The 25,156-nt window shown below is 38.5% G+C and overlaps 1 protein-coding gene across 2 annotated transcripts in view; it reads left to right on the plus strand.

Moving 5' to 3' along the window:
- The window catches only part of LOC144039210 (glutamate receptor ionotropic, kainate 2-like), a 111,424-nt gene that overhangs the window by 81,586 nt on the left and 4,682 nt on the right, over positions 1-25,156 (plus strand). For both annotated transcript variants that reach the window (XM_077552287.1, XM_077552288.1), the window contains exons 11-15: positions 462-685; positions 9,219-9,337; positions 10,091-10,308; positions 11,697-11,922; positions 24,005-24,255. In XM_077552287.1, coding sequence (XP_077408413.1) covers positions 462-685; positions 9,219-9,337; positions 10,091-10,308; positions 11,697-11,922; positions 24,005-24,255 — 1,038 coding nt within the window. The remainder of the gene's footprint in view (positions 1-461; positions 686-9,218; positions 9,338-10,090; positions 10,309-11,696; positions 11,923-24,004; positions 24,256-25,156) is intronic.

Here is a 25,156-nt window from a genome sequence, read left to right on the forward strand (position 1 = left end):
TTAAAATCCTTTATACCTTCAGAATAATACATTTATTTTTTTTCTAACTAAAAACTATAGAAGAAAACGTGAAATTCACAATCAAGACTGACTTTGTCTAATTACCTTTTTCTTTTCTTTTTTTAAATCTCTGCACTGTGGAAGACTCACCTTCCTTCCGGGTAAATCTAATCCCAAGATTGTTGCCTTTCTGACTCACCTGCGACACCATTTAGGAAAGTTCAAACATAAACCGCAAGATGTAATTTCCATTAAAAATAAATAGCAGCGCCGGTAATCTAACTGAACTAAGGACCCTGATTATTTTCCCTCTTCCGTCTCAGCTCTTCCACCCGTACACGTTGACCCCGCCGGCTGTCGACAGAAATCAAATGTTAATTTGATTTGTCTACTCTGCTGTTTTTTTTTTTTTCCCACCAAAATCGTCCTCATCCGCATTAGCTCTTATGGTGTCGTTGCAGAAAGTGGACTTGGCGGTCGCTCCTCTGGCCATCACCTACGTGCGAGAGAAGGTCATTGACTTCTCCAAGCCCTTCATGACGCTGGGGATAAGTATCCTGTACCGCAAGCCCAACGGCACCAACCCGGGGGTCTTCTCTTTCCTAAACCCCCTCTCGCCTGATATCTGGATGTATATTCTGCTGGCTTGCTTGGGTGTCAGTTGTGTGCTGTTTGTCATAGCCAGGTAACATGACACGTTTCCTTCCCTCTCACCTCAATCCGCTTCCTTAGACCAGATCACACCAATTCCTCAACACGCCACAAAGCAAAAAAACTACAATGGCACTCAGTTATTAACAGTACTCATTTTGACACCGTAAATGAATTAATAGAATAATGATCATTCATTAACTCATTCATACCCAAAACCGTATAAATACGTTTTTTAATACTTTTTCCTTCACTCCCAAAAATTCATTTATAGTTTTTTTTTATTTTTTATTTTTTTATGCTAGAGCATACAGAAGGCTTTGATACAGCTTCTGACATGAAGACGAAGCTTAAAGCAATGGTAGTTACTACAAAAAAGGGCCAGCAGGTGGCAGCAGAGTATAAGAGATCAACCAGGGCCATGTTGCCATCTATCTCTTTTCCCCACTGCTTTAAAGATTTGTGAATAATGATGAAATTTAGCTATATTCTAATGCTAATTGCTGCAAAACAGAAACAGATACAAATGTACTTTTTTTTTACTGATAAAATACGAGACTCTAATCTTTCTTTTGGTAGGTCCATGTTTTTATAGCAATAGAACAAAAAATTCTGTGGACCTTGCAAAATCTGTCAAAATCCAGTAAACCAGTCGGGGGCGAAGGGGGTTGCTTCAGTGAAAATGAATAGGTAGGAGTGAATGAGTTAATTCAAGGAATCCTAAATTGCGACTTACGCAATTCCACTCCAGTCCTGTAGGTGGTGGTAAAGTTCAATTTGGATCAAAACCAAATTTAAAGGTTTTTTCCTCTTCTTTTTTTAACTACCACTCCACAATTTCTGTAAAAATTGTCAATGTAGTTTTTGGGTAATCCTGCTAACACGCAAACAAATAAGTACATTGTGCCAAAAGCATCAGACGGCAGACGTAAGTAAGAACTCCCGGTGTAAGCATCATTTGAATGGTGAGCCAGGATAGCTTTGAAGGTAAAAATCAAGACGAATAACTGATGACTCTGATCTCACTGCAGTAAATGGGTGAAAACAAGGCAAACTACTTCATCAGGGCTTGGAAAGGCGCAAAAATAAATTGCTGACGTTGTACAGAAAAACAAAGTTATCTCTGCAAAAACAACCCCCCCCCCCCCATCACAACCCCCACCCATGACCTTTACGAGAAATGCGCGTTAACCCCCGGTCGATCTAACGTCGGGGTGTGACGCACATTTTAGAAAATGTTACCGGCAAAATGATCACACGAGAGGAAACTGTCACCTAAGTTAGTTCAGAATATGCAAATTTGGCTTTTGATTTTAGCAACCGCCGCTGTGGGTAAGTGACGAGCATGCGATCATTTTGATATTCAGCTCATGCAATTGCTTTGATCTCATTGTGTATGCATCATGATTTTAATTGCAAGCCGCTGCGGTAAAAAAATCTTAAATGGAGCTCTTGTTTGTACACTATTTGGAGTTGCAAAATGGAATGTAAAGTCATGTTTTTTTCATAGTTTTATCCCAACCCCACCAAAGAAACACACTTTTCTTTCATCCTTTGCCAAGAACGAGCGTAGAGAATAACTGAGAAAAATAAAATAAAACATGCAACAAGAATAAAGGTGCGATTTCTGGGGGAGAGAAAAAAAAAAGCTGCAGGAATAAAACTGAATGTTACGAGAGAAAAACAGTCTGAATTTTACAAAAATAAAATAAAAAAAGAATCAACTGTTGAGGAATATAAACAACAATTAACATCTGGTGATAAGGCCGTTTGGCTTTTTTTTCCTAATATTGCAACTTGATTCTGGTAACATTTCTTATATTCTTTATGAATATGGATATTTTTCTTGTGCTATTATGACTTTATTCTTTTTTTTTCTCAGCACCTGAAAAAAAAGAAGACTTTTGCTTATTTTTCCAGCATGACATTTTTTTGTAACTTTACAACTTTCGTCTCGTAACGGTAATTTAACTCAAGTAACCTCACAACTTCTTTCTTTGTGATACTACGACTTTACGCTAATAACCTTATGAATAATTTTTTCCCCTCTCAGGGCAGTGAATCGATCGAATAACAAATTATTAATGAATAATTCTAAATAAAATTACGAGTTAAGGATAGTAACATTGCAGCTTTCTCTTTGCAATATTATGACTACGGTACTATAGTAGCCTAAATACTTTTTTTTTTAATATTACAACTTAACATTAGTACCCATATGAATGTTTTTCTGTGTAATTTTAGGATTTTAGTAAACATTACTTTTTTGTCATTTATAACTTTACGCGGGTAACCTTAAAACTTTTTTCTTTGTAAATTACGAGTTTACTCTATTTAGCTTGTGACTTTTTTGTTGTAATTTTCCGACTTTAATCTAGCAACATTACGACTTTATTCTTTGTAGTCTTATCTTGTAACTTTATTCTGGTAACTTTAGGATTGTTTTCTGATCATCTTTCTTATATTCTTCTAATGTTACAACTCTTTCCTTATAATGTTTCACCTATATACTATTTAAATTTAAATTTATTTATTTATTAAATTTATGATTTTATTCTTTGTTATCGTTTTGACTTTGGTAACCTTTGGACTATTTTCTTATCATTTTACAAATGTATTACTTTAATGTTACAGCTTTTTCTTCGTAATGTGTTACTTTTATTCATGACTTTATTCTTTGTTTGATTTTTTTACTTTAGTGACTTTGCAACTTTTTCCCATAATTTTGCAATGTTTATGTAGCCACTATTTTTTGCAGTCTTACAATTTAGTTTTGGTAACTATTTTCTTATATTCTTACAAATGTACTCTTCTAACATAACAACTTTTTCCTCATAATGTTTCACGTTTATGCTCGTAACCTTATGACTTTATCCTTTGTTATATTTTCGACTTTACTCTTAGTAAACAGTTTTTCGTAATTTTGCGACTTAGTTTAGCAACCGTAAGACTTTACCTGATGACTTTATTCTTTGTCATATTTCAACATTAGAAACCCACTGGTATTCGTATATTATTATTATTATATTTTTTTATTATTATTATTATTTTATATTATATTATATTATTATTATTATTATTATGACGTTACGTTAGCAACTTTTTTCTTTGTTACATTCTGACTTTAGTCTGGTAAATTGACAACTTTTTCCCTTGTTATATTTCAACTTTCTTCTCACATTTCCTTTTCTGTGCGGCCCCAGTCCTCCGCCGTTCTTTGCAAATAAACTGTTTGGAGTTCACGAAATTGTGGTCTTGCACAATAAAACCCAGAACACTTCAGTTTCCTGCTGGGGATTCACATCTTTGAAGCACTTCCCACACACACACAAACACACACATATTTTTTTTTCTTCTTTTCTTGCCTGAATGCGTTATCCCATCTGAAGCGAGAGACAAACACGCTTCTCCCAGCGGATCCTTCCAAAAGCTGTCTGTGCTTGAACGTATTTCTCTCTTTATTAACAGCAACAAATGATATTTTCTCACATCGCAAGTCCCTTTCAAGGTAGAAAATGTCATCCCGCCCAGGAGAGCGGATGATTTAAATGGCATCTTTAGTTGCAACTAGCGCGGCTTTGAAGTCCACTGAGTGGCGATTTAACACTGAACATTAAGTCCTCGCTTGGCCTGAGTGTGAGTCAACAGATCTATAAAGCCAGGCGGAGTAATTGAATCCAGGGGACGGTTAAAAGTAGGGCTGTTGTGTTATTGTGGAAGCGGAACGGCGGAGGCGGGAGAGAGAATCCTTTTAGCATTCCGCGCGCAATTTGACATGTGCTCGGTACGCCGAGGTGACCTCATGTCCGCATGTTCCTCGCCCGCTTCTTCCCAGCGAACGGCGTGCTGAACACAGCCTGCAGGAATATAGACTGGCTTCAGGCAAAGGTCATACAGAGGTGCCCGACACTCACGGAATAAACATAGGCGCCGAGAGAGCGGGACAAACCCAATCCAATCAAGCGCGTGTTGCACAGATTTACACCCACCGCCTTGTACGCGGCTCAAAGCGCAGCTGCTCGCGTTCACATTTGCACCTACAGAAAAAGCCGCCGGCTGCACATCTGCATTTTCTGCATGATAATAACGTTGTTGGAAGACTATCTTTGTCTTCCGCGTGTTCGTTGTTGTTCGGGTAGAGAGAATGTTGATTTTCTGAATACAGACTGGAGATCGGTGAACAGGTCCTTCGAAGGATTTATTTTACAGAATATTCTGGACACAAGCAAGTTTACAGACAAATGGCTGCAGTCCTCTCGCAAGTGTGTCTTTTCAGCGGACTCCTATCATTCTTATACTATCTTGAAAAAGTATTACAACTCCTCCTTTTCCCCCCAAGCCCCTCCCCCCCCAGCCACCAGCCAAGACAGACTTTTACAGCATTCAATACACATTGACAGATGGCCTTTTGATGTGGAAATATAGTAGGTCTCAGACCCGACGTCACCTAGCATAAGATAAAACTTACAAAGAAATCATATTAACATATTTGCTTCAACCCCAGACAAATGGTCAAATTTAGCTGATTTTTAGTACAAGAAAAACGTGCAAAATGTACATATAGTACGTGGTATATCGCCACCAAGCAATTTTGTAGTTCCGCTTAAGTGCGTCGCAAGGAGACAGAGCTCATTGACATGCTAGCAAATCAGCAGCTGCGATAGCGTTGACAGGAAAAATGATAGCGACGGCCATTTCCGAAAATATGCTTTTCAAGGGGAACATGAAGGAAATGTGGACGTGAGGAGCAATCTTGTCAAGGCGGAAGCGTCCTAAACATGTCCATCTGACACGTGCACACCATTCCAGTCCAATCTTTTCGGTGGTGGAAGTGGTTAGCAACCTTTTCAATCACCACTGGCCCTAATACAAGAGTTGAATAGTAAACAGTATAAATTATCGTCATATTCGAGTATTAGGAACAAGACAGCAATAATCCGTGAGTAAAAAAAAAAAAAAGGGTATAATTGCTTATAGATACCACAAGATGCACTATGTTTCTATTTGACAGTCTAAATTATGCTCCTTCCCTTACTTCACCATAGTTCCTTGGCACCAAAATGCCACACGATGCTGTCAAAGCACTACATTTATATTCAACAGGGCTTTGACCTGACCACAAAAACAGCAAATCGGTGACATTTTAACCAATTAATGGAGATTGTGTTGTTTTTGGAAGACATTCTAGTTTTGGTCTTTTGTACAAAAATGCTTATCACACTTCACATTTATATTTTAGCCGTCTCTATAAGTGATAGTTTTAGTTCACTTATTTAAAAAATATATAATAAAATATGTGCGGAATCATATTGAATTTAATGATATGGATTAGGAAAAATTATATTGGTGAATATGTGCAATATGTGAGTGAAAAGCGTGGACCTTTTGGTATGTGGGAATGTTGAAAATCATTCCCAAGGTGAACTGAATGAGCTGAACATGTTGAATGTGATGGAATTGTTGAATGTGTCATTGAACATGAATGGGGAATTTGTGGGACAAACGTACAATTATGTGCAACATGGAAACATTTTGTTCCTTCATTCATTACATTGAATGGCAAGGTGAATTGAAAGAAGTGAACGTTTGAATTTTGAATAGGAACAAATTGAATTTCTAATAGGAACCATATAAACCCTAACCCTTAGTTCTAACCCTAACTCTCACGCCACCTTGTTGGTGAAAAATATGCAATATTTAGTGTAAGTAAGTTAGGAATGAGAAAAGTAATAGCCCTCAAAGCATGAATTTTTGAAACATTTTAAAGGTGGAATGGTTTGAATCGGTTGAGAATTGCAGGAGTAGTTGAAGGACAAAAAAACGGTAGAATGAAAAGATAAAGTAATAATAATTACTGTCAAAATATCATTTTTGGTGAAAAATATGCAATATTTAGTGGAAAGATGTGGAATTTTTGCTTTGTGAGAATTGAAGGAGTGCTTAAGATTGTAGGAGTGAATTTTTAAATGTCTCATTCGGAATGAATGGGGATTTTAAATTGTTGGGACAGCGGTGTAAGTTAGGAATGAGAAAAATAATAGCCCACCAAGCGTGAATTTTTGAAACATTTTAAAGGTGAAATGGTTTGAATCGGTCGAGAATTGCAGGAGTAGTTGAAGGACAAAAAAACGGTAGAATGAAAAGATAAAGTAATAATAATTACTGTCAAAATATCATTTTTGGTGAAAAATATGCAATATTTAGTGGAAAAATGTGGAATTTTTGCTTTGTGAGAATTGAAGGAGTGCTTAAGATTGTAGGAGTGAATTTTTAAATGTCTCATTCGGAATGAATGGGGATTTTAAATTGTTGGGACAGCGGTGTAAGTTAGGAATGAGAAAAATAATAGCCCACGAAGCGTGAATTTTTTAAACATTTTAAAGGTGAAATGGTTTGAATCGGTCGAGAATTGCAGGAGTAGTTGAAGGACCAAAAAAACGGTAGAATGAAAAGATAAAGTAATAATAATTACTGTCAAAATATAATTTTTGGTGAAAAATATGCAATATTTAGTGGAAAGATGTGGAATTTTTGCTTTGTGAGAATTGAAGGAGTGCTTAAGATTGTAGGAGTGAATTTTTAAATGTCTCATTCGGAATGAATGGGGATTTTAAATTGTGGGACAGCGGTGTAAGTTAGGAATGAGAAAAATAATAGCCCACGAAGCGTGAATTTTTGAAACATTTTAAAGGTGGAATGCTTTGAATCGGTCGAGAATTGCACGAGTAGTAGTAGTAAAAAGATAAAATAATAATAATTACCGTAAAAATATAATTTGCTTTCAGCATTCTCACAATAAAATATATCACTGAAATCTTTCACCTCTAAAATCCCCAAATCATAATTTCAGGTGACTCCCAAAATGCTTGTTTTGTTCAACTATTAACATCTCATCGTCAAATAGAGCAAATTGTAAAAATAACACCCACAAATGTGGATCGTACGTCTGACTGATAGCATAGATTTGTGAAAAACGATTACATTTACCTAATTGTGACTTTGAAGGTTTGGGCCTGACGCCACAGATTTATAAAAGCTTTTGAGAGAAAGAGTAATTTTGCCGGTCGGATTCTGTGCTGCACTTTCTGTTTGAGGAACACCTGAAGGGCTCTTCAACCTTGCCTAAGCCATGCATCAAACACTTCAGCACAAACTCTATCAGCTCCTTGATGATTAACCCTAACCCATTCACCTCACACTAATGCCGCGCCACTTTCCCTGAAGCTAATTAATAAGAGATGTCTACGGCTGACCCGAAGACAGCGACACTCAGCCGAAGCGGCCCCTGCAGAAGGCCGAGCTCAAGTTATGTGTGAGTGATCGCCAGTGGACTTGCTGTAGAGAAGACAACCGTTCCCGAGTCAGGGAATCCAAACGATCTCCTAAGATCATCACGCACTGGGACATGATCACCAGCGACAGTGTTATTCCACTTTATTGATCCGTTCTCACAATATAGTGAAGGCATTTGAGAATGCCAATAAGTTGATCTCGGTGAAAGCCTGAATGATTTGGTCTGACCCTGAGGCCGACGCGCGCGCACACACACACACACACACACACACACACTCTAGCTCCTTGTTTATTACACTACAATGGATTTTAATTATAAAGGAGTACTAGTTCCACACTGTGAAGAATTTAGGCCTATTTCCGTTTATCTTACTGTCCTTTTATTGTCTTTTAAGCGTTTAGTTTCTTATACTCTTGTCTTTTGTCTGTTCCTCATGGGGGGTGTTTTTCCTCACATGGTTTCTCTGTGCCCCGCCTTGTCCTTTTTAACCGTAGTTCTTCAGTTTGTGCATGTGTGTGAGCCGGCGTGCTCGTGGGGATGGAGGGGGCTTGCTTTGCAAATTAAGTTTGATTTGATTTCAAGATTGTAACAAAAATGCAACACCCATCAGATTAAAGTTGTGATTTTGTGAGAAAAAGTCATTATGGAATGATATTATGCAAGTCTTTTATTACAGCCCTAAAAGTTATTAAAGGCCAAAACTATTATTATGAATGAAATGTTTGTATTCTGATCATTCAAGCACAATTTTGCAAGAAAAGTCATAATTTAACTAGAACAATGTTACATTACCAAATTTCCTGCAGCACAGAAAGACCAATTAAGTCGGGTCGTGTGTATTGACCTCTGACGAACCCCTAAGACTGACTTACCAAACCTCTGGGGTTCAATCGAACCCAAGTTAGAACCTCTGCGGGAGCATTTATTTTAACTTAACGGTGTCATTTAACTATATTCTTAACCGTGTTTATCTGATGTCTTTCTTTTATGCGCTTGTAACATCACCTCTATTTCTTTCCCTCGTAAAGTCACGCTGCTCTCGTTAAGTTTTGACATTATTCTCATAACGTTTGGACTTTTTCTCGTAAGAAATGATGACTTAATCCCCGTAAAATTCAGACTTTTTTCCTCGTAAAAGTAAGACTTTATCCTTCTATTATTATGATTTATTTTCTATACTGATAGTGTGCCTATAGCAGTGTGTTATGCTTTCTTGATTTTTTTTTTTTTTTTTTTTTTTACTGACATGCTTTTCTGTGCTCTACTTTTGCAGGTTTAGCCCCTACGAGTGGTACAACCCGCACCCGTGCAACCCGGACTCGGATGTAGTGGAAAACAATTTTACGCTGCTCAATAGTTTCTGGTTTGGAGTCGGGGCTCTCATGCAGCAAGGTAGTTGCCTCAGCCTGTGGAGCTCTCAATATCCCACTGTCTCTCAGGGTTGGGCTTTTTTTTTTATATCCAAGCCGACGGCGACAGAGAAATAGACATCTGGCTTTCTCCCCACCCCAACAAAAAAAAAAAAAATTATATATTTTTTAAAAGATATATATATATATATATACAGTATATATATATCGGGGTGTTAATTCCATGATGGCCAGTGTCCTCTCTCTGTCTGTGCTCGGCCCATCAGCGCCTAGAGACCAGTGGGGTGTGGAGTCAGGACGTGAGGTTACCTTGGGTACATGACTCTCTGGCCCAAACAGACCCGTCACTTCTCCACACTCTGCCGCTGAACGCATCCGACGCATGAAAAACAACCTATCTGCGGGACAAGTTCTATTTTTTCCCCCCTGCATTATTCAAAGCACTCACTTGTGTCAGCTATTGGGGGGGGGGGGGGAGTTGGGGTAAGCGTGTTTGAAATCCAACAATTATCTTTTCTGTGAGCTTTTTTTTTTTTCAAGTGATTTCATCTTGAAGCGAGCGGCGCTTCCGCCTTTTGAATAGAAAGAAGGCAAGAGGGGAAAACAAAAAAAACCTCAAGAGAGTTCTTGACTGTTTGACTGTTTTTAGAGCAAGCGGCGTTATCTTGTGTGTTGTTACGAGTTGCAAATAGAGCTCGGAGAGTGAATGCCGGATGAGTGGCTGCGGGGATGAATATATTTCGCAGCTTAACCGCCGCCGCCTCCCTCACCTCAGGCTCAGAGCTCATGCCCAAGGCGCTGTCGACGCGAATAGTCGGAGGCATCTGGTGGTTCTTCACCCTCATCATCATTTCCTCCTACACGGCCAACCTGGCCGCCTTCCTCACCGTGGAGAGGATGGAGTCGCCCATCGACTCCGCCGACGACCTCGCCAAGCAGACCAAGATCCTTTACGGAGTGGTCGAGGACGGCGCCACCATGACCTTTTTCAAGGTAGAAAAAAAAATAAAAAAATAAATGCACTTCTGTTTCATTTTGCAGGCCAACAGTGAGACATTCGGCAAACTCGTTTTCACAAAGGTTATTATAAATAGCGAAAACATACCAAAGTACTGTAAAATCATGTGAATAACACTCATTTAAAAGTCAAATAAAAATAAGACCCCCAAATCAAGTTAAGGGGGGTGGGGGGAGTCATTATACAGGGGTTTAATCGGGAATGAAAAATGTTCACATTGATTGGATGTATACCAGTATAAATAAATAATAGTATAAATAGAATTGAGGATTTATAGCACATTTCATACACAACAGAACAAATTAAAAGTATAGCATATCAAAAGCAGTTAATGAGATTTAAGAGCAAAGAAATCAAAAATAGCGTTATTAAAATGACTAAATGAGCGCAATATGCTAGATTTGGATAACAGGATTTTAAAAATGCTTTGACAGAAAACAGCATAGTTTTGAACCTGAGTTTAAAAGCATTTACACTTTTTCAGAATGTTTTGAATCTTTATTTAGTCATATTATGTACTTTATTTAAATTAGGGAATGTTTCATACACAAGTACAGAAGGAAAAAAAGCTTTAAAGGGTGATTTTTGGGGGGGCCTATTATACACGGGTGAGTGTTACACGTGGTATTTTATGGTAACTTTAACTGGGGGGGAAAACATGTTTGTTCACCAAATAAAATTAAAATAAAAGAATGCTTTTTAAAAACAATAACTAACTATATTTTACATTTATACAACTAAAACTAACTTTGTCTTTTTCAATTCATTTCTTACATGGGGTTTTGGGATTTTTTTTAAAAAAATTTTATGTGTATTTATTTGGGTATTTCTGTACGGCCATACAGACGAAGGAAGATAAAATTGTAATTTGCTTCATTCCAAAATATTTTGTGACCTTTTTAAAATCTTGCACAAAATAAATGCTCCATATTGACTATAATAAAAATCAACTAAAACTAATACTAAAACTACTTCTTTTTTTTATTAACTAAAACAAAGCATTTACGAATAAGTAAAAACTAACAAACACGCTCTAATATCCAATTAAAACTATTATGTAGCTGAATTTAAAAACAAAAGTCAAAATAAAATTAAAAGTAACTTTACTGAAAAATCCAAGACAACAGTAATATATTTTTCACATGAAGTTAGAAGGAAATTATTTGGGAATTTAGGACCCTTGGAATTTTAAGAACAATATGTTAGATTTTTGTTTAAAGCATTATTTTTTTCGGCTTTTAAATGAATTTTCCAACAACAACAAAATAACTGAAGTTGCAACATGATAAAAGTTTTAAATATTGTACGGGTAATCTAAAATCTGCGTACAAGCATGAGTTTTCCTTTCAATCTGTCACCGCAGAAGACGAAGATCTCCACCTACGACAAGATGTGGGAGTTCATGAACAGCAGGAGGCAGTCGGTGATGGTGAAAAACGTGGAGGAGGGCATCCAGCGCGCCCTCACATCCGAGTACGCCTTCCTCATGGAGTCCACCACCATCGAGTTTGTCACCCAGCGCAACTGCAACCTCACGCAGATCGGAGGCCTCATCGACTCCAAAGCTTACGGAGTGGGAACGCCCATGGGTGAGTGAGGAGCGCCACCTTCGACCTTCTTACACTCAGCATTACGGCTTGGAATTGGGGGGGTTAGATCGCCAAATGATTCCCGAGCGCGGCCCCCGCTGCTCCTCACCGCACCCTCAGGGATGGGTCAAATGCGGAGAACGAATTTCGCCCCACTTAGGTGGGTGTGACAATCAGTGGTACTTTAACTATTCACTTTAACTAAGAAGTATCCTAAATATGCCCCAGCCACTTCATCCGACTATTCCTGAAATCATGAGAGGTTTCCAGACCAACCTGGTACGTGTAGTACCCAGAATGTACTGGGTCTTCCCTGGGCTGGTAATTCCTCATTAAGAAGTATCTTAAAAATGCCTCAGCCACTTCTTCCGACTATTCCTGAAATCATGAGAGGTTTCCAGGCCAACCAGGTACTTGTAGTACCCAGGATGTACTGGGTCTTCCCTGGGCCCGTAACACCTCACTAAGAAGTATATTAGATATTCCCCAGCCACTTCATTCAACTATTCCTGAAATCATGAGAAGTTTCCAGGCCAACCAGGTACTTGTATGTACCCAGCATGTACTGGGTCTTCCCTGGGCCCATGACAACCTCAGGAAGGAGTATCCTAAATATGCCCCAGCCACTTCATCCGGATATTCCTAAAATCATGAGCGGTTTCCAGGCCAACCAGGTACTTGTATGTACCCAGCATGTACTGGGTCTTCCCTGGGCCCGTAACAACCTCATGAAGGAGTATCCTAAATATGCCCCAGCCACTTCATCCGGCTATTCCTAAAATCATGAGCGGTTTCCAGTCCAACCAGGTACTTGTAGTCGCTCCAGCATGTACTGGGTCTTCCCTGGGCCCGTAACAACCTCAGGAAGGAGTATCCTAAATATGCCCCAGCCACTTCATCCGGCTATTCCTAAAATCATGAGCGGTTTCCAGGCCAACCAGGTACTTGTAGTCGCTCCAGCATGTACTGGGTCTTCCCTGGGCCCGAAACACCTCAGTAAGGAGGATCCTAAACGTTCCCGAGCCACCTCATCTGGCTCTTCTCCAAATGGAGGAGCAGCAGCTTGACTCTGAGCTCCTTCTGGGTGTCTGAGCTTCTTACCCTATATTGAAGGGAGAGGTCAGGCACCCTTTTGAGTTTATCTTGTTTTACTGCTCACGGCCCAGAAGCTCGTGATGTTGATCAACTGGTATATCGAGAGCAGAGTCTGCATCACTGCAGGCACCGCATCCCATCCTATTCAAATATTGTCAAACCTCCAAAATTTAACACAAGCCATGCCATGACTGCCAAGATGTTATAGGTGATAATGTAAAGTGAATAAACAATTTGCACATTGAAACTCACCATTAACATTTTGGCGCATCTTCATGTTTATGCTGGGGAAAGTCTAGTTTGCCAGTTGGGAGTTTGGCAGACCCCGCTGTGCCTCACTGGGGATTCTGACGGACCAAGAGCATTTTCTTCTAATCTCCAGCGAGTCCGTTATGCTTCTACCATGTTGACCACAACACCACAACCACTTGACCTCAAGTGCACTGAATTTAAAGGGAATGAGTGGAGCCTCTTCAATAGGCCGGGAGTCAAGTCGGCTGTGTTCAGTCCCACAACTGTGCCAGTCCATGAAAATGCCAAAAGGAAAAAAAACTCCACCCATGCGCACAGTTACACTGCACCTCATACTAAAACTAAAAGTAAAATAAGTCACACTTTGATGATCTTTGTAGATCGATAGTCATCAAGTTGCGTTTTATAGGAATTTCTGGGATGCTGTTTGATTAAATGAATAGTCAAAAGAAAGCATTTGTTCACATGCTTGGCTCTCTGGTAGTTTTCATGCTAGCCTTTAAGTTCCATTGATTTCATCTGCTTGATCAAATTAATTTGAGAATTTTTATCAAATTAATTGTATTGCCCATGTTGTACTGAGCAGCCAAAGGTTCCACTATATCGACATATCTTCTATTTCCTGTCCTTCAGCGGATATCAATATCTTTCAGTGGTTTCTTTACCAAATATACAAAAAAAACATCTTCTAGACACTGACTGAGCTGAGGTTTCAAAAGATGTTCTGATATTAAACATGATGAGTTCGAAGTCCAACTGTTTAAACATATTTTCCCTACAAAAATGACTGTCACTTAAAACATTAATTGATTGATTGATTGATTTTTTTACGGAAGCTTGGAACTGCCAATGTGGAGTAAACATTTTTGACTGGCAAGAACGTATTTAAATACGTTTGTACAATACGTACTCACACATACATTTAGACATACTTGCAAATATGTCCAAACATACTACGCGAGTACGTTCGCAAGTTAATACCCTGTTGCATTATGGGAAAAATGCCAAGCCTAAATCATGCAATGCAGCAAGTTATTAATAAACAATGTTTTTTTTACTTAATTTTAATTTCTTTAATTAATTAATTAATTAATTTAGTTGTTTATTTTTACTGTGTGCTTTTATTGTTGCCTGTCCTGTGCACTTAGAGATTTATTTTATAAATCTAAAGTGCGTTACAAATAAAATCTATTATTATTTATTATTATTAATTATCAAACGTATTGGTATAGTGTGGGCCAAATGCTTAAAATATGACCCCCCTCCCCCCACGCGCATATGTGCATACCCTGAGGCATTACGGGAAAATATGCTATGTTTGTAGCATTTAGCCTAGCGAGTATTTTTGAACATATTTGTACGTAATTAAATACGTTTGAACGTCCTCGCAAAAACGTTTACTCCACATAAGCAGTTCCATTCATCCATAATCTGTCCTTGTAGTCTATCTAATACTTGTCGTTAAATGTAAAATTTGTAATATTAATGGCTAATGGTTTCTACAAAATGGGGAGTTAAAAGCAGACGGGCTGACTTATACAGATGTCGTTCCATATTTACTCTGTGGTAGAGAAACAAAAGCGGAATGTTGGCAATTATCTCCCAATGGTGTGATTTAGCTTATTTTCCATGTCACCAAGAGAATTGTGGAAAGCAGCTCGAAAGTGAATTTACCACAGACCCAACCACCCCCCACCACCACTACAAACCCCCACCCCCCCACGTCTCGCTTGACGCCGCGTAAATTGTAGCCGAGCGTTAAAGCGCCTCAACAAAAACACTTCGGCGGCAAACAATCAGAAGACAATCCGGCCGCTCGCACGTCTGCTTTTCTAATCTACGTTTGCGCCTGTCAAAAAAGATGAGGCACTCTCGAAGTATCAAACTTTTTATGCCGCACTCATCATTCACGCCGAGGAGCATCGTGTCTTCGCGCCGTGTTGTGTTGTGCCGTATGCAAAGCAGCCGGCGGGTGGCTTCATGTATCCCAAGGGTGCCCGAGTTGAACGCTGCTGATGATTTCTGTCGCCATAAAGGTTAAAGTAGTCGCCACGAGGCCAACGGGAGCACTGCGTCGGGGACGAGTGAAGGGGGGTGGGGTCTAATGGCCGCATCCATCACGGGCGATATGAAGGCCATCAAAATAAGGATGATTAATTCCGGCCATCCACATCTGGAGCTGCCCCGTGCTGATGAGCGCGGCGCGGTTATAGATCTGCAGAGATGCGATGATTGCCGCGGCTGTAACAAAGCCGAGGCGGCGTGGTGATGTATCGTCCCGCTGCGGCGCAGACTTTACACGGACGTCCTTGAGATGGACATCAGACCTTCCCCGGTTCCTTTTCACGGGTGCGACGGCGCAGCGTATCAAACGCAACCGGCTATATTTCAAATCCTTCATTTCCCTGATAAGTGCCGCGCTGATAAATGCGTAAAAACGACTGATTAGGACGTCTGCTGCAGGAGTTATTGCTTCCCACTAATTCATTTCACTCTCGCGTTGAGTGTTCATGACTCACTGTTTCAGAATAAAGCTGATTACGCTGCCTCAAATGTTTCCTCTCTGATAGAAAATGTCTCTTTTAATCATTAAAAGCAGCGGCTCCCCAACACAATAGGATTTTTTCCCCGACTTTGGTCGTCCTTGTCGGTTAGTATGTTTTGATCAAAGTTTAGTTGGTTTCCTCCATGGTGAGGTTTTATTTTGACCCATCAGTGAGTTAAAAAAGGATAATCGATCACCGATTCTATCAGAATCAATTTAAATAACTTTTATATTTAAGCTACAGTCCACGAAACACAAAAAACCCATGTATAATTGACGCCAATTTTAATGTATAGGGGAAAAAATTAAACCCAAAAATGTCTTTAAATAACACGAATAAACTCATCATGTCTTATATAACCAATGACATCATTGATTGATCAAGCAAATTAAGACACTACAGCCGATCCCCGATTTTGCAAAATATCATCCAATCCTGATCCAGACGGGCTACCAGGTTTATAAAGCACTGGGGGAAACCATACAACTACAATGTCTTTTGTTCATTTGTCTTGCTTAAGATGTCTTCAATAACTACAAAAGATATCTGATGTTTAAGCTTCGTCCATGTTTACATATATTTGTAGGGGTGTCGAAATTAGTGCGTTCATTTTGACTTAATTTAAAGTTCCTAATGTTTCTGGGGTTGGTGAAAGACTCTGGTTGGTAACCCGGTGGGTAGTTTTCACTTTCCTTTGATCCTTCCTCGGGTCTCCTGACAACCTCACGACTCTAGCTGGATTCTGAAGTATTCGGTTTAGGTGAACGGTATGAGATTTTTAATAGGTTTTAGGTGAACTAATGAGTACACACGCACACGCATGCACACATGCGCACACACACGCACATACAAAATAAAAATAAATAAATAAATAAATAAAAATAATAAATAAATAAAAAGGAGCAATGATGATGACATGTCGAATCGGTAAAATTACCGAATGAACAGTATTGAGTCGAGCCCCAACAAACATAGCATGGATTGTATTTTCCCTCACGGAGTCGGCACTTCTGTGCCATAACCGCGGTGTGAGCGAGTTGTCTCGATCATCAGGCGATGCAATGGTTCACTTTCGCTGTGCAATCTGTACGAGTTAGCTTCAATGTTTGTTTGTTTTGCATCATCTCCTTGTGTCGCTTTGACATGGCGGCTGTAACCTTCGGGGGCAGAACGTCCTGCTTCAAGATGAGGCCAATCCGACCGGCAAATAAACAAATCGAGCTGATGACATCTTGGCGCTGGAGCTGGTGGTTGTGTGTATTTTGAATGCTAACTTAGCACACGAGTCTTTGGTAGGAATGTTGACAAAATGATCTTGATGGTGAATGGTGAAAACTACATTAACATATTTAGAATTCAATAGTGATGTTAAGAATAACATTTCAAAAAATGTTTGGATCATTGAACAATGCAATAATTTCATGTACCATATTTGTGGTTCAATATTCACAAAAACTTATAAACTATGACAATTTAGCATTAATAAAAATTATAACATACAGGGACTGATGATTAGTTGTAATTTAAATGAACAAAATGGGCAGGAGTCCACGAGTTCCTCCATATTCAAATTATTTGCTCTTCATTTGAAAAGAAAAATGCACTGTTGCTGTCGACAACTTCCAACATGAAATGCTAATGCCACCTAGTGGCAGAAAAATTACCACTCTAAATGCCAGGCAGGAGGTCTAGAGGAAGACCAAAGAGTCAAAGAGGACATGAAGGTAGTGTGCAGAGGACAGGGTTGGATGGAGGCAACTGATTCGCTGTGGCGACCCCTGAAAGGAAAAGCCGAAAGGAAAAGAAGAATACAGTATGTTAATTAGCAAAAATTTTGATCGTACATTTTGAATATATAAAATGTGTGATTAATTCCTGATTAAAGTGGTCGTCTCCCATCCGTGAGGTTGTGGGTTCGATCCCGGTGACCATGTCAAAGTGTCCTTGAGCAAGACACTGAACCCCCTAATTTTTAATAATCTTTTCTTCTTCTTTTTATTAGGTTCATCAGGCGGTTACATTTTTTTATTGTAATTAATCACATGATTTCACTAGTTAACTCACGATTAATCACAAATTTTATATCTGTTCTAAATGTACAGTAAAAAAAATTCTAGGTTTTCATACTCCTGTTAACAAAAGTAGGGAAAAAAGTGAAACTAAAAAATTTATTTTGTCTATAGCCGTCGATGGCAGTGAATGAGTTAAATGTTATCAATTATGATTTTTTTTTTAATTATTGACTGACTGTCCTAAGTCTTAAATTCCTTCATGTTCCAATTATTTACTCTTAGTTTGAAAAGAAAAATTTGCTGTTGCTATCAACAACGTCCAACATGAACCGCTAATGCCACCTAGTGGCAGATAATTACCACTTTTATATTATATAGCAAGAGTAGAAAACTTGAAAAAAATATTTCATTATACATTTAGAACACATAATATGTGTGGTTAGTTTGTGATTAATATGGAGTTAGCGCTGAAAATCATGTGATTGATTATGATTTTAAAAAAAATGTATTGAATGTCCGTTCTTATATATATACTGTATATATATATATATATATATATATATATATATATATATATATATATATATATATATATATATATATATATGTATATATATATATATATATATATGCATATGTGTGGCCATTAAATTTATTTTAAGTCGCATTAAAAAGCATTAAATCAGATTTGCTGATGCCTGCAGAAATCCTGAAACAAGCGGTTAATCGATAACTAGGAGGAAAATGTTCTCCCTTTAAAGTGCACATATTAACAAATTTGTGCCATGCGGTGTTCTTTTCTTCTTCCTGTTTACATTCTTTTGATCAATCAGAGAAGTGAAAGACCTCAGGTGACGCGTGCTAACGCATTGTGGCTCACTCAGACCGAGTATAAAAACCTATCAATGGATTCGTCCCGGAGAAAGCGACCTAATGGCGCGAAAGCTCGTTTCATCTCCAAATGCTTCCCGCAAATCCCTTTCCCATAAGCGCAGCTACGGACTCAAAGCGTTAGCATAGCAAGCCGCTCAGCTGTGTGGGAGTGATGGATGCCTTACGCTTTTCAACATCTGTAAGGTAGTTAGGAATGCGCGCGGCGTCAAGCGTCGCACTTTTCCATTTGCCGCCGCTGCGGCTCTCGATCCTTGTCTCGGAGGACTCATCCTATTAGCATTTATCCGAGGCCTCCTTTGTTAGGCCATCATTTATCATTTGAAATATGATGGAGGGCTTTGTGGCGATGGGGTGGGGGGGGCCGACAATCGGGAGTCTGTGATACTTGAGAGATGTCTCGTCTTCAAATGAAGCATATGCTGGAAAACACGAATATGCAAATGAGATGACTGATGAGTAGACTTTATCAATATTATGTCATGTTTCGACCTTAAAACAACAGCTTAAAAATCATGTTGATAGCGCGCCGGGTGGCATTAAACATGCATTCTTTATGACCTTTATATGTACTATACTAAAACATGCTTTAATGCTCATATAAGCCTAAAGGCGTGTATTAAAGCAACGGGTTCTATTCAACTTTACAGTCAAGGAACTGCTTAAAAAAAGGAGGTTTTATTGCTATGGAGACCGCGGATTGCCTTTCGTGATCGTTAATATTGGTGGACCGGCTAGATGGGCAATTTAAATGGGTGGTGGGGGGGCGGGGGGGTTCACAATTTTTCATCAGTGCTACTCGGGGGTCACATAGGAACACACGCTTCCGAACCAAACAGAGACAAGAATGCTCTTTTACATACATTAAATACATAGCATTTTTCATAAAACATTACTCAATGCATGTATGAAATATCGACTAACCAAACCCAACAACAAAAGTTTCAAAGTAAACAACAAAATAACCACATACATTTATTTATTTGTTTGTTTGTTTTTACAGTGCAAAGGGCTCTCTTGCATAAAAGATGCTAAACAGAAAACCAACGTGAAGTGAAAGAACTCATTTTGTGCTGGGGGGTTCGCAAAAATCAACTGACTCAAATTTTTAATGCAGTACTATGTTTGTCCTGTATATAATTCCAAATCTGCTATAAAAAAAATTATATATATATATATATATAAGGCCTTGTAATGTTGTAGTATAGGGCAGTCGAACAGCTATCTAGTGGTGAATGGTGATATTACAACTTAAAACTGCAGTCAATGCATATTTGCAGTTCTGCACCCGCAAAATCACATATTTGCTGGAAGAAAAAAAAAACATTTTTCAATATATATTTTTTTTTAACAATTTATTTTTCTTTTTTTTTTAAACACTTTTTAATATATTTTTTTCTATAATTTGTTTTTCTTTTTTGTCTTTTTTTAACAACATTTTTCAATATATATTTTTTTCTATAAATTCAGTTTTCAGTTTGTTTTTCCCAGGATTTATTTCTACATTTACCCATAGCTTTTCCTGTAAAAGACGAATGGATTTTTATCAGTGTATCTTGAAGATTTTTGGGGGTTTGTATAAAAAAATATATATATTATTTTAATTAATCATTCATGTAGCTTGATATGATGTCGAAGCATTACTATAACTATTAAGTACGAGATGGTAATTTTCAATGTGTTTTAATCCTATTGTTCACCAAGTAACGTAAATTCACACGTTTACAACTGTAGGAAAGCCCTGAAGCAAAACAAAAGAAAGTATTATTTACTACGGCATTTCAAAATAGAATAGAAACGTTTTTCTTTTTTTGCTGTCAACTAAAAAGCCCGTTTCTACATGTTACTGACTTCTATATTTTTAGCACCAAAAAAGCACTTTTTCCTCAAGGTTTTTCAGTGAACAGTGTCACAAAAAAAACAATTTTTAACTAAGAAGTACTAATTTCTAAAACCTTTATACGCCGTCAGTGGTTTTAAAGTAAAACACCTACTATGGTAAATGTGTAATTAAATTAAAACTGAAAGCTAACACTTAAACAAAAGTACAGCAATAAAGAAATGACAGCCATTTTATACTGCGTTTTGACACACTTTAAACTAAACTGCAGTTAGCTGACAACCAATCCTTGGTGTACCCCACCTGTTGCTCAAAGTCGACTGACAGAGGTGGCAAATCCAGGTCAGAAAGTAAAAACCTTTTTGACTTTAGCCCCTGATGCTAGCTAGCTAGCTTCCTAGCAGTTTTTTTTTTTTAGCTCCCTAGCAGGTAAACGAGCACATTGGGAGTGAGCTAGCTAGCACCTAGTAAAAAACCCTGCCACAGTTTGGCTTTAGCCCCTGATGTTAGCTAGGAAGTTAGCTAGCTCCCTAGCAGGTAAAAAAAAGTACCATTGGAGTTAGCTAGGGAGCTAGCTAGCTAGCACCTGAAATTTAAAACCCTGCCACAGTTTGGATTTAGCCCTTGATGTTAGCTAGCTAGCTGGCACTTGAAAGAAAAAACCCTGCCACAGTTTGGCTTTAGCCCCTGATGTTAGCTAGGAAGTTAGCTAGCTCCCTAGCAGGTAAAAAAAGTACCATGGGAGTTAGCATAGGGAGTTACCTAGCTAGCTAGCACCCGTGAGTAAAAACCCTGCCACAATTTGGCTTTAGGCCCTGATGTTAGCTAGCTAGCTACTGAAGACATTTAATATTTTCAATAATATAGTAATCAAAATATTCCTTCACTACCACCTGAAAGAAAAAAACCCTGCCACAGTTTGGCTTTAGCCCCTGATGGTAGCCAGGTAAACAAGCGCCTAGGGAGCTAGCTAGCTAGCAACTGAAAGTAAAAACCCTGCCACAATTTGGCTTTAGCTCCTTAGCAGGTAAAAAAAAAAAAAAGCAGCACCTGGAGCTAAAGCCATACTTTGGCAGGGTTTTTACTTTCAGTTGCTAGCTAGCTAGCTCCCTGGATTTGCCATATAGACAATGAATAAATGAAGGAAAAGATCATTTGTTCATTTAGAAAAAGAAATCTGTTCTGTGAAAAGCGCTTACATCTGTTGTGAAAGCGCTACATAAATCAACCTGAGTCACGAAAAGATCATTTTTATGATTTGCACAACAAAGATAATAAACGAAAAAGTCAGTCAGTGTCCAAATACTTGTGGGCTCTGGTGTAGGCTTCTAAAAAAATGTCTGCCTCTGCCCTTTGTGTGTCCAAATAAATGGAGTCTGTGAGATGAAAGGATGATGGATGATAACAGAAAATGATGGATGACGCTGAGAATAAACTGCAAAATAAAAAAAAGAGGCCTGATCCTGCAGTCGAGTCCACAACAGATGGGAGACTATTAAACATCACCTGCGAAGCTTTGCAAAAACTTCCAACTATAATTTATTCGATAGATTAGCGCAAAATGATTGATTTACTTTCTTAATTGCAGCTCAGGTATTTTCCCCTTCAACGATCCACGCTGTTGATTTTAAAAATGCGTCTAAATGGAAATGAGTTCAAAAGGCTGCCTTTGTCTTTTATGCGTTTCCTAAACTGATTATTTGAATTTCCTTTTTTTTAAAAGTCACAAATAGAAATAGATGTAACGTTTTTTTCGCACGGTTTATAAATGAATGAAATGATCTTGCTGTGCGCATTAATCTCTCTCTGGGATGTGTGTGCGCGTGCGCGCGCGTTGCACTATTCTGTGGAAGCGGCAGGGACGAGACCCCGCTCTGCTCCTCTGCAACGATAACTCCTCCTTTGATCACCCCACCAGCTCCTACTGTGTCACTAATACCCCCCCCCCCCACACCCTCCACACACACATCACGCCATTCAACCGTGCCCAAATAATGGCTCCCCATCTCAAATATACACATATAATCCCGCCGCCGTGTAATATACACCCAGCTGGGCCGCTGTTTACCACGTGTGCAAACAGCGGCTCGTTGGATGCGGGTGCAAGCCGATACTTTGCTGCCAACTTCCTGTGCGTAAATGGGACTGTAGAGTGTGAATGGAGTCACTCTGTGAAGATCAGGATTAGTGGGAGCTAAAGGAGGAGCCCTTGCGTGCAGCCATATGTAACGTGTTAGGTTATATGACGGCAGGGGGAGAAATAGGCTCACTCCCGCCCGCAGGTAATTCAGCTCGCCACTGTGCAGCTGAGGAACAGGTACCAACTCCCCCCAAAAAGATACCATCATTCTAGTAGAGTTTTAAAAATTAATCGATTAATCGACAAATAATCGATTATCTAATTAATCTGCAACTATTTTATATTTGAGTAATCGTTTGGAGCTGTTTTTTTATTTAAAGCTGTCCAAATCCTTTGATTTCAACATATCAAGAGTAATTTTTGTAGTCCTTCATGATAGAAGTCTGATTATCTTCTGTGTTTAGTTCAAATTAGACATTTTCAAACATCTGTTTTTATTTTGGAAACCACTGACTGAACCGGTAACATAGTACAACATAAACCCCTTTTTTTTAATCACTATACAAATACAAAGTATAAAGTAACCACCAATCACTGGTTAATAAACAGTAATCAGGTAAAAACAAAAAAGCAAAAACTTTGTAATACACTTTAATGCAAACTTAAAATGAATCCGATGAGTCGATAAATCGATTCAATAATCGGTAGATTAATCTATTCAAAAATTATTTGATAGAGACAACACTAAATTATAGTGCTGTCACTATTGCATAGTTTAAGAATCGATTGATCTATCAATTAATCTATGGATTATCCGATGAGTCGATTAATCAATTCAATAATCGGTAGATTAATCGATAAAAAAATTATTCGATAGTGACAGCACTAAATTCTAGTGCTGTCACTGTCGCATATTTTAAGAATCGATTGATCTATCAATTATTCTATGGATTATCCGATTAGTCGATTAATCAATTTAATAATCAATAAATTAATCGATTAAAAAAATTATTCGATAGTGACAGCACTAAATTCTGTAACACTGTAAAGTAAGGCATTTGTATAGTAAGTCTTTTTTTTAATGACCATGTACCATATTAGTAACCATAGTAACCACACAACCGTCACATTTTAATTAAATTAATTATTAATTATGATTAATTCAATCAATTAAAAGAATACTGGAGTACTGAAAAAAACTGAAAACCTTGGTATGGTGTTTTGTTTTTGTTTTGTTTTTACTACTTGATTAAAAACGTGTCCTTCACAAACATCATCATTTTCATCAAGTGACTCCTGTACTTTTCCTCAACTGTTTTATTCGCCGCACGAAAGCATCCGATGACATCACGGTTGTCTCCCGCAGGCTCCCCATACCGGGACAAGATCACCATCGCCATTCTGCAGCTGCAGGAGGAGGGCAAGCTGCACATGATGAAAGAGAAATGGTGGCGCGGGAACGGCTGTCCTGAGGAAGAGAGCAAAGAGGCCAGCGCGTTGGGGGTGCAAAACATCGGCGGGATCTTCATCGTGCTGGCCGCCGGACTGGTGCTGTCCGTCTTTGTGGCCGTGGGGGAGGTCCTCTACAAGTCCAAGCAGAACGCACAACTAGAGAAGGTGCCTTTTTTTTTTCTTCCCCCCTCTATACTCTCTGTGTGTATACACATAAAAAATTGAATAATTTCTGCAATCTACTTTTTGCCACTCCTGGTTGCAGTTTACGTTAAATATAAAATATGAAAGTAGTAGCTTAATGCTAACACACATTGCAAATGGCCATTGACAGACCAAACGAATTAGCATCGATACTCTAGCACTTTTAAACATTATCATCATGATCAATCGCAAATGAATCACACATTTTATATTTGTTCAAAATATACAATAAAATAATAATAATATGATTGTTCTGAGCTAAATGTGTATGAAAAAATTCAGCCACTTGGTGGCTTTAGTGATTCATGCTGGACATTCATGACGTACTGTCAGTAAATTATGCTTGTGAAAATAAAAGCTATAGTTGAGGGGGAATTTTTTTTTTTTTTAGGTGGTGGGGGGGGTGTTATGTAGATAATGAGATAAGTGGTTCAGAGATGGATGATTGTTCTGAGCTTAATGTGAATAGAATTTTTCAGCCACTAGGTGACATTAGTGATTCATGCTGGACGCTCATGATATACTGCCAGTAAATTATACTTGCCAAAATAAAGTTATAGTTGAGGGAAAAAAATGTTTTTTTTAGGTGGTGGGGGGTGGTAGGGGGGGGGTGTTATGTAGATAATGAGATAAGTGGTTCAGAGATGGATGGTTGTTCTGAGCTAAATGTGAATAGAATTTTTCAGCCACTAGGTGGCATTAGTGATTCATGCTGGACATTCATGACGTACTGTCAGTAAATTATGCTTGTCAAAATAAAAGCTATAGTTGAGGGGGAAAAAATGTTTTTTTTTAGGTGGTGGGGGGTGGTGGGGTGGGTGTTATGTAGCTAATGAGATAAGTGGTTCAGAGATGGATGGTT

Source organism: Vanacampus margaritifer, chromosome 19, assembly GCF_051991255.1.
Source record: "Vanacampus margaritifer isolate UIUO_Vmar chromosome 19, RoL_Vmar_1.0, whole genome shotgun sequence".
NCBI classification, from domain to species: domain Eukaryota; kingdom Metazoa; phylum Chordata; class Actinopteri; order Syngnathiformes; family Syngnathidae; genus Vanacampus; species Vanacampus margaritifer.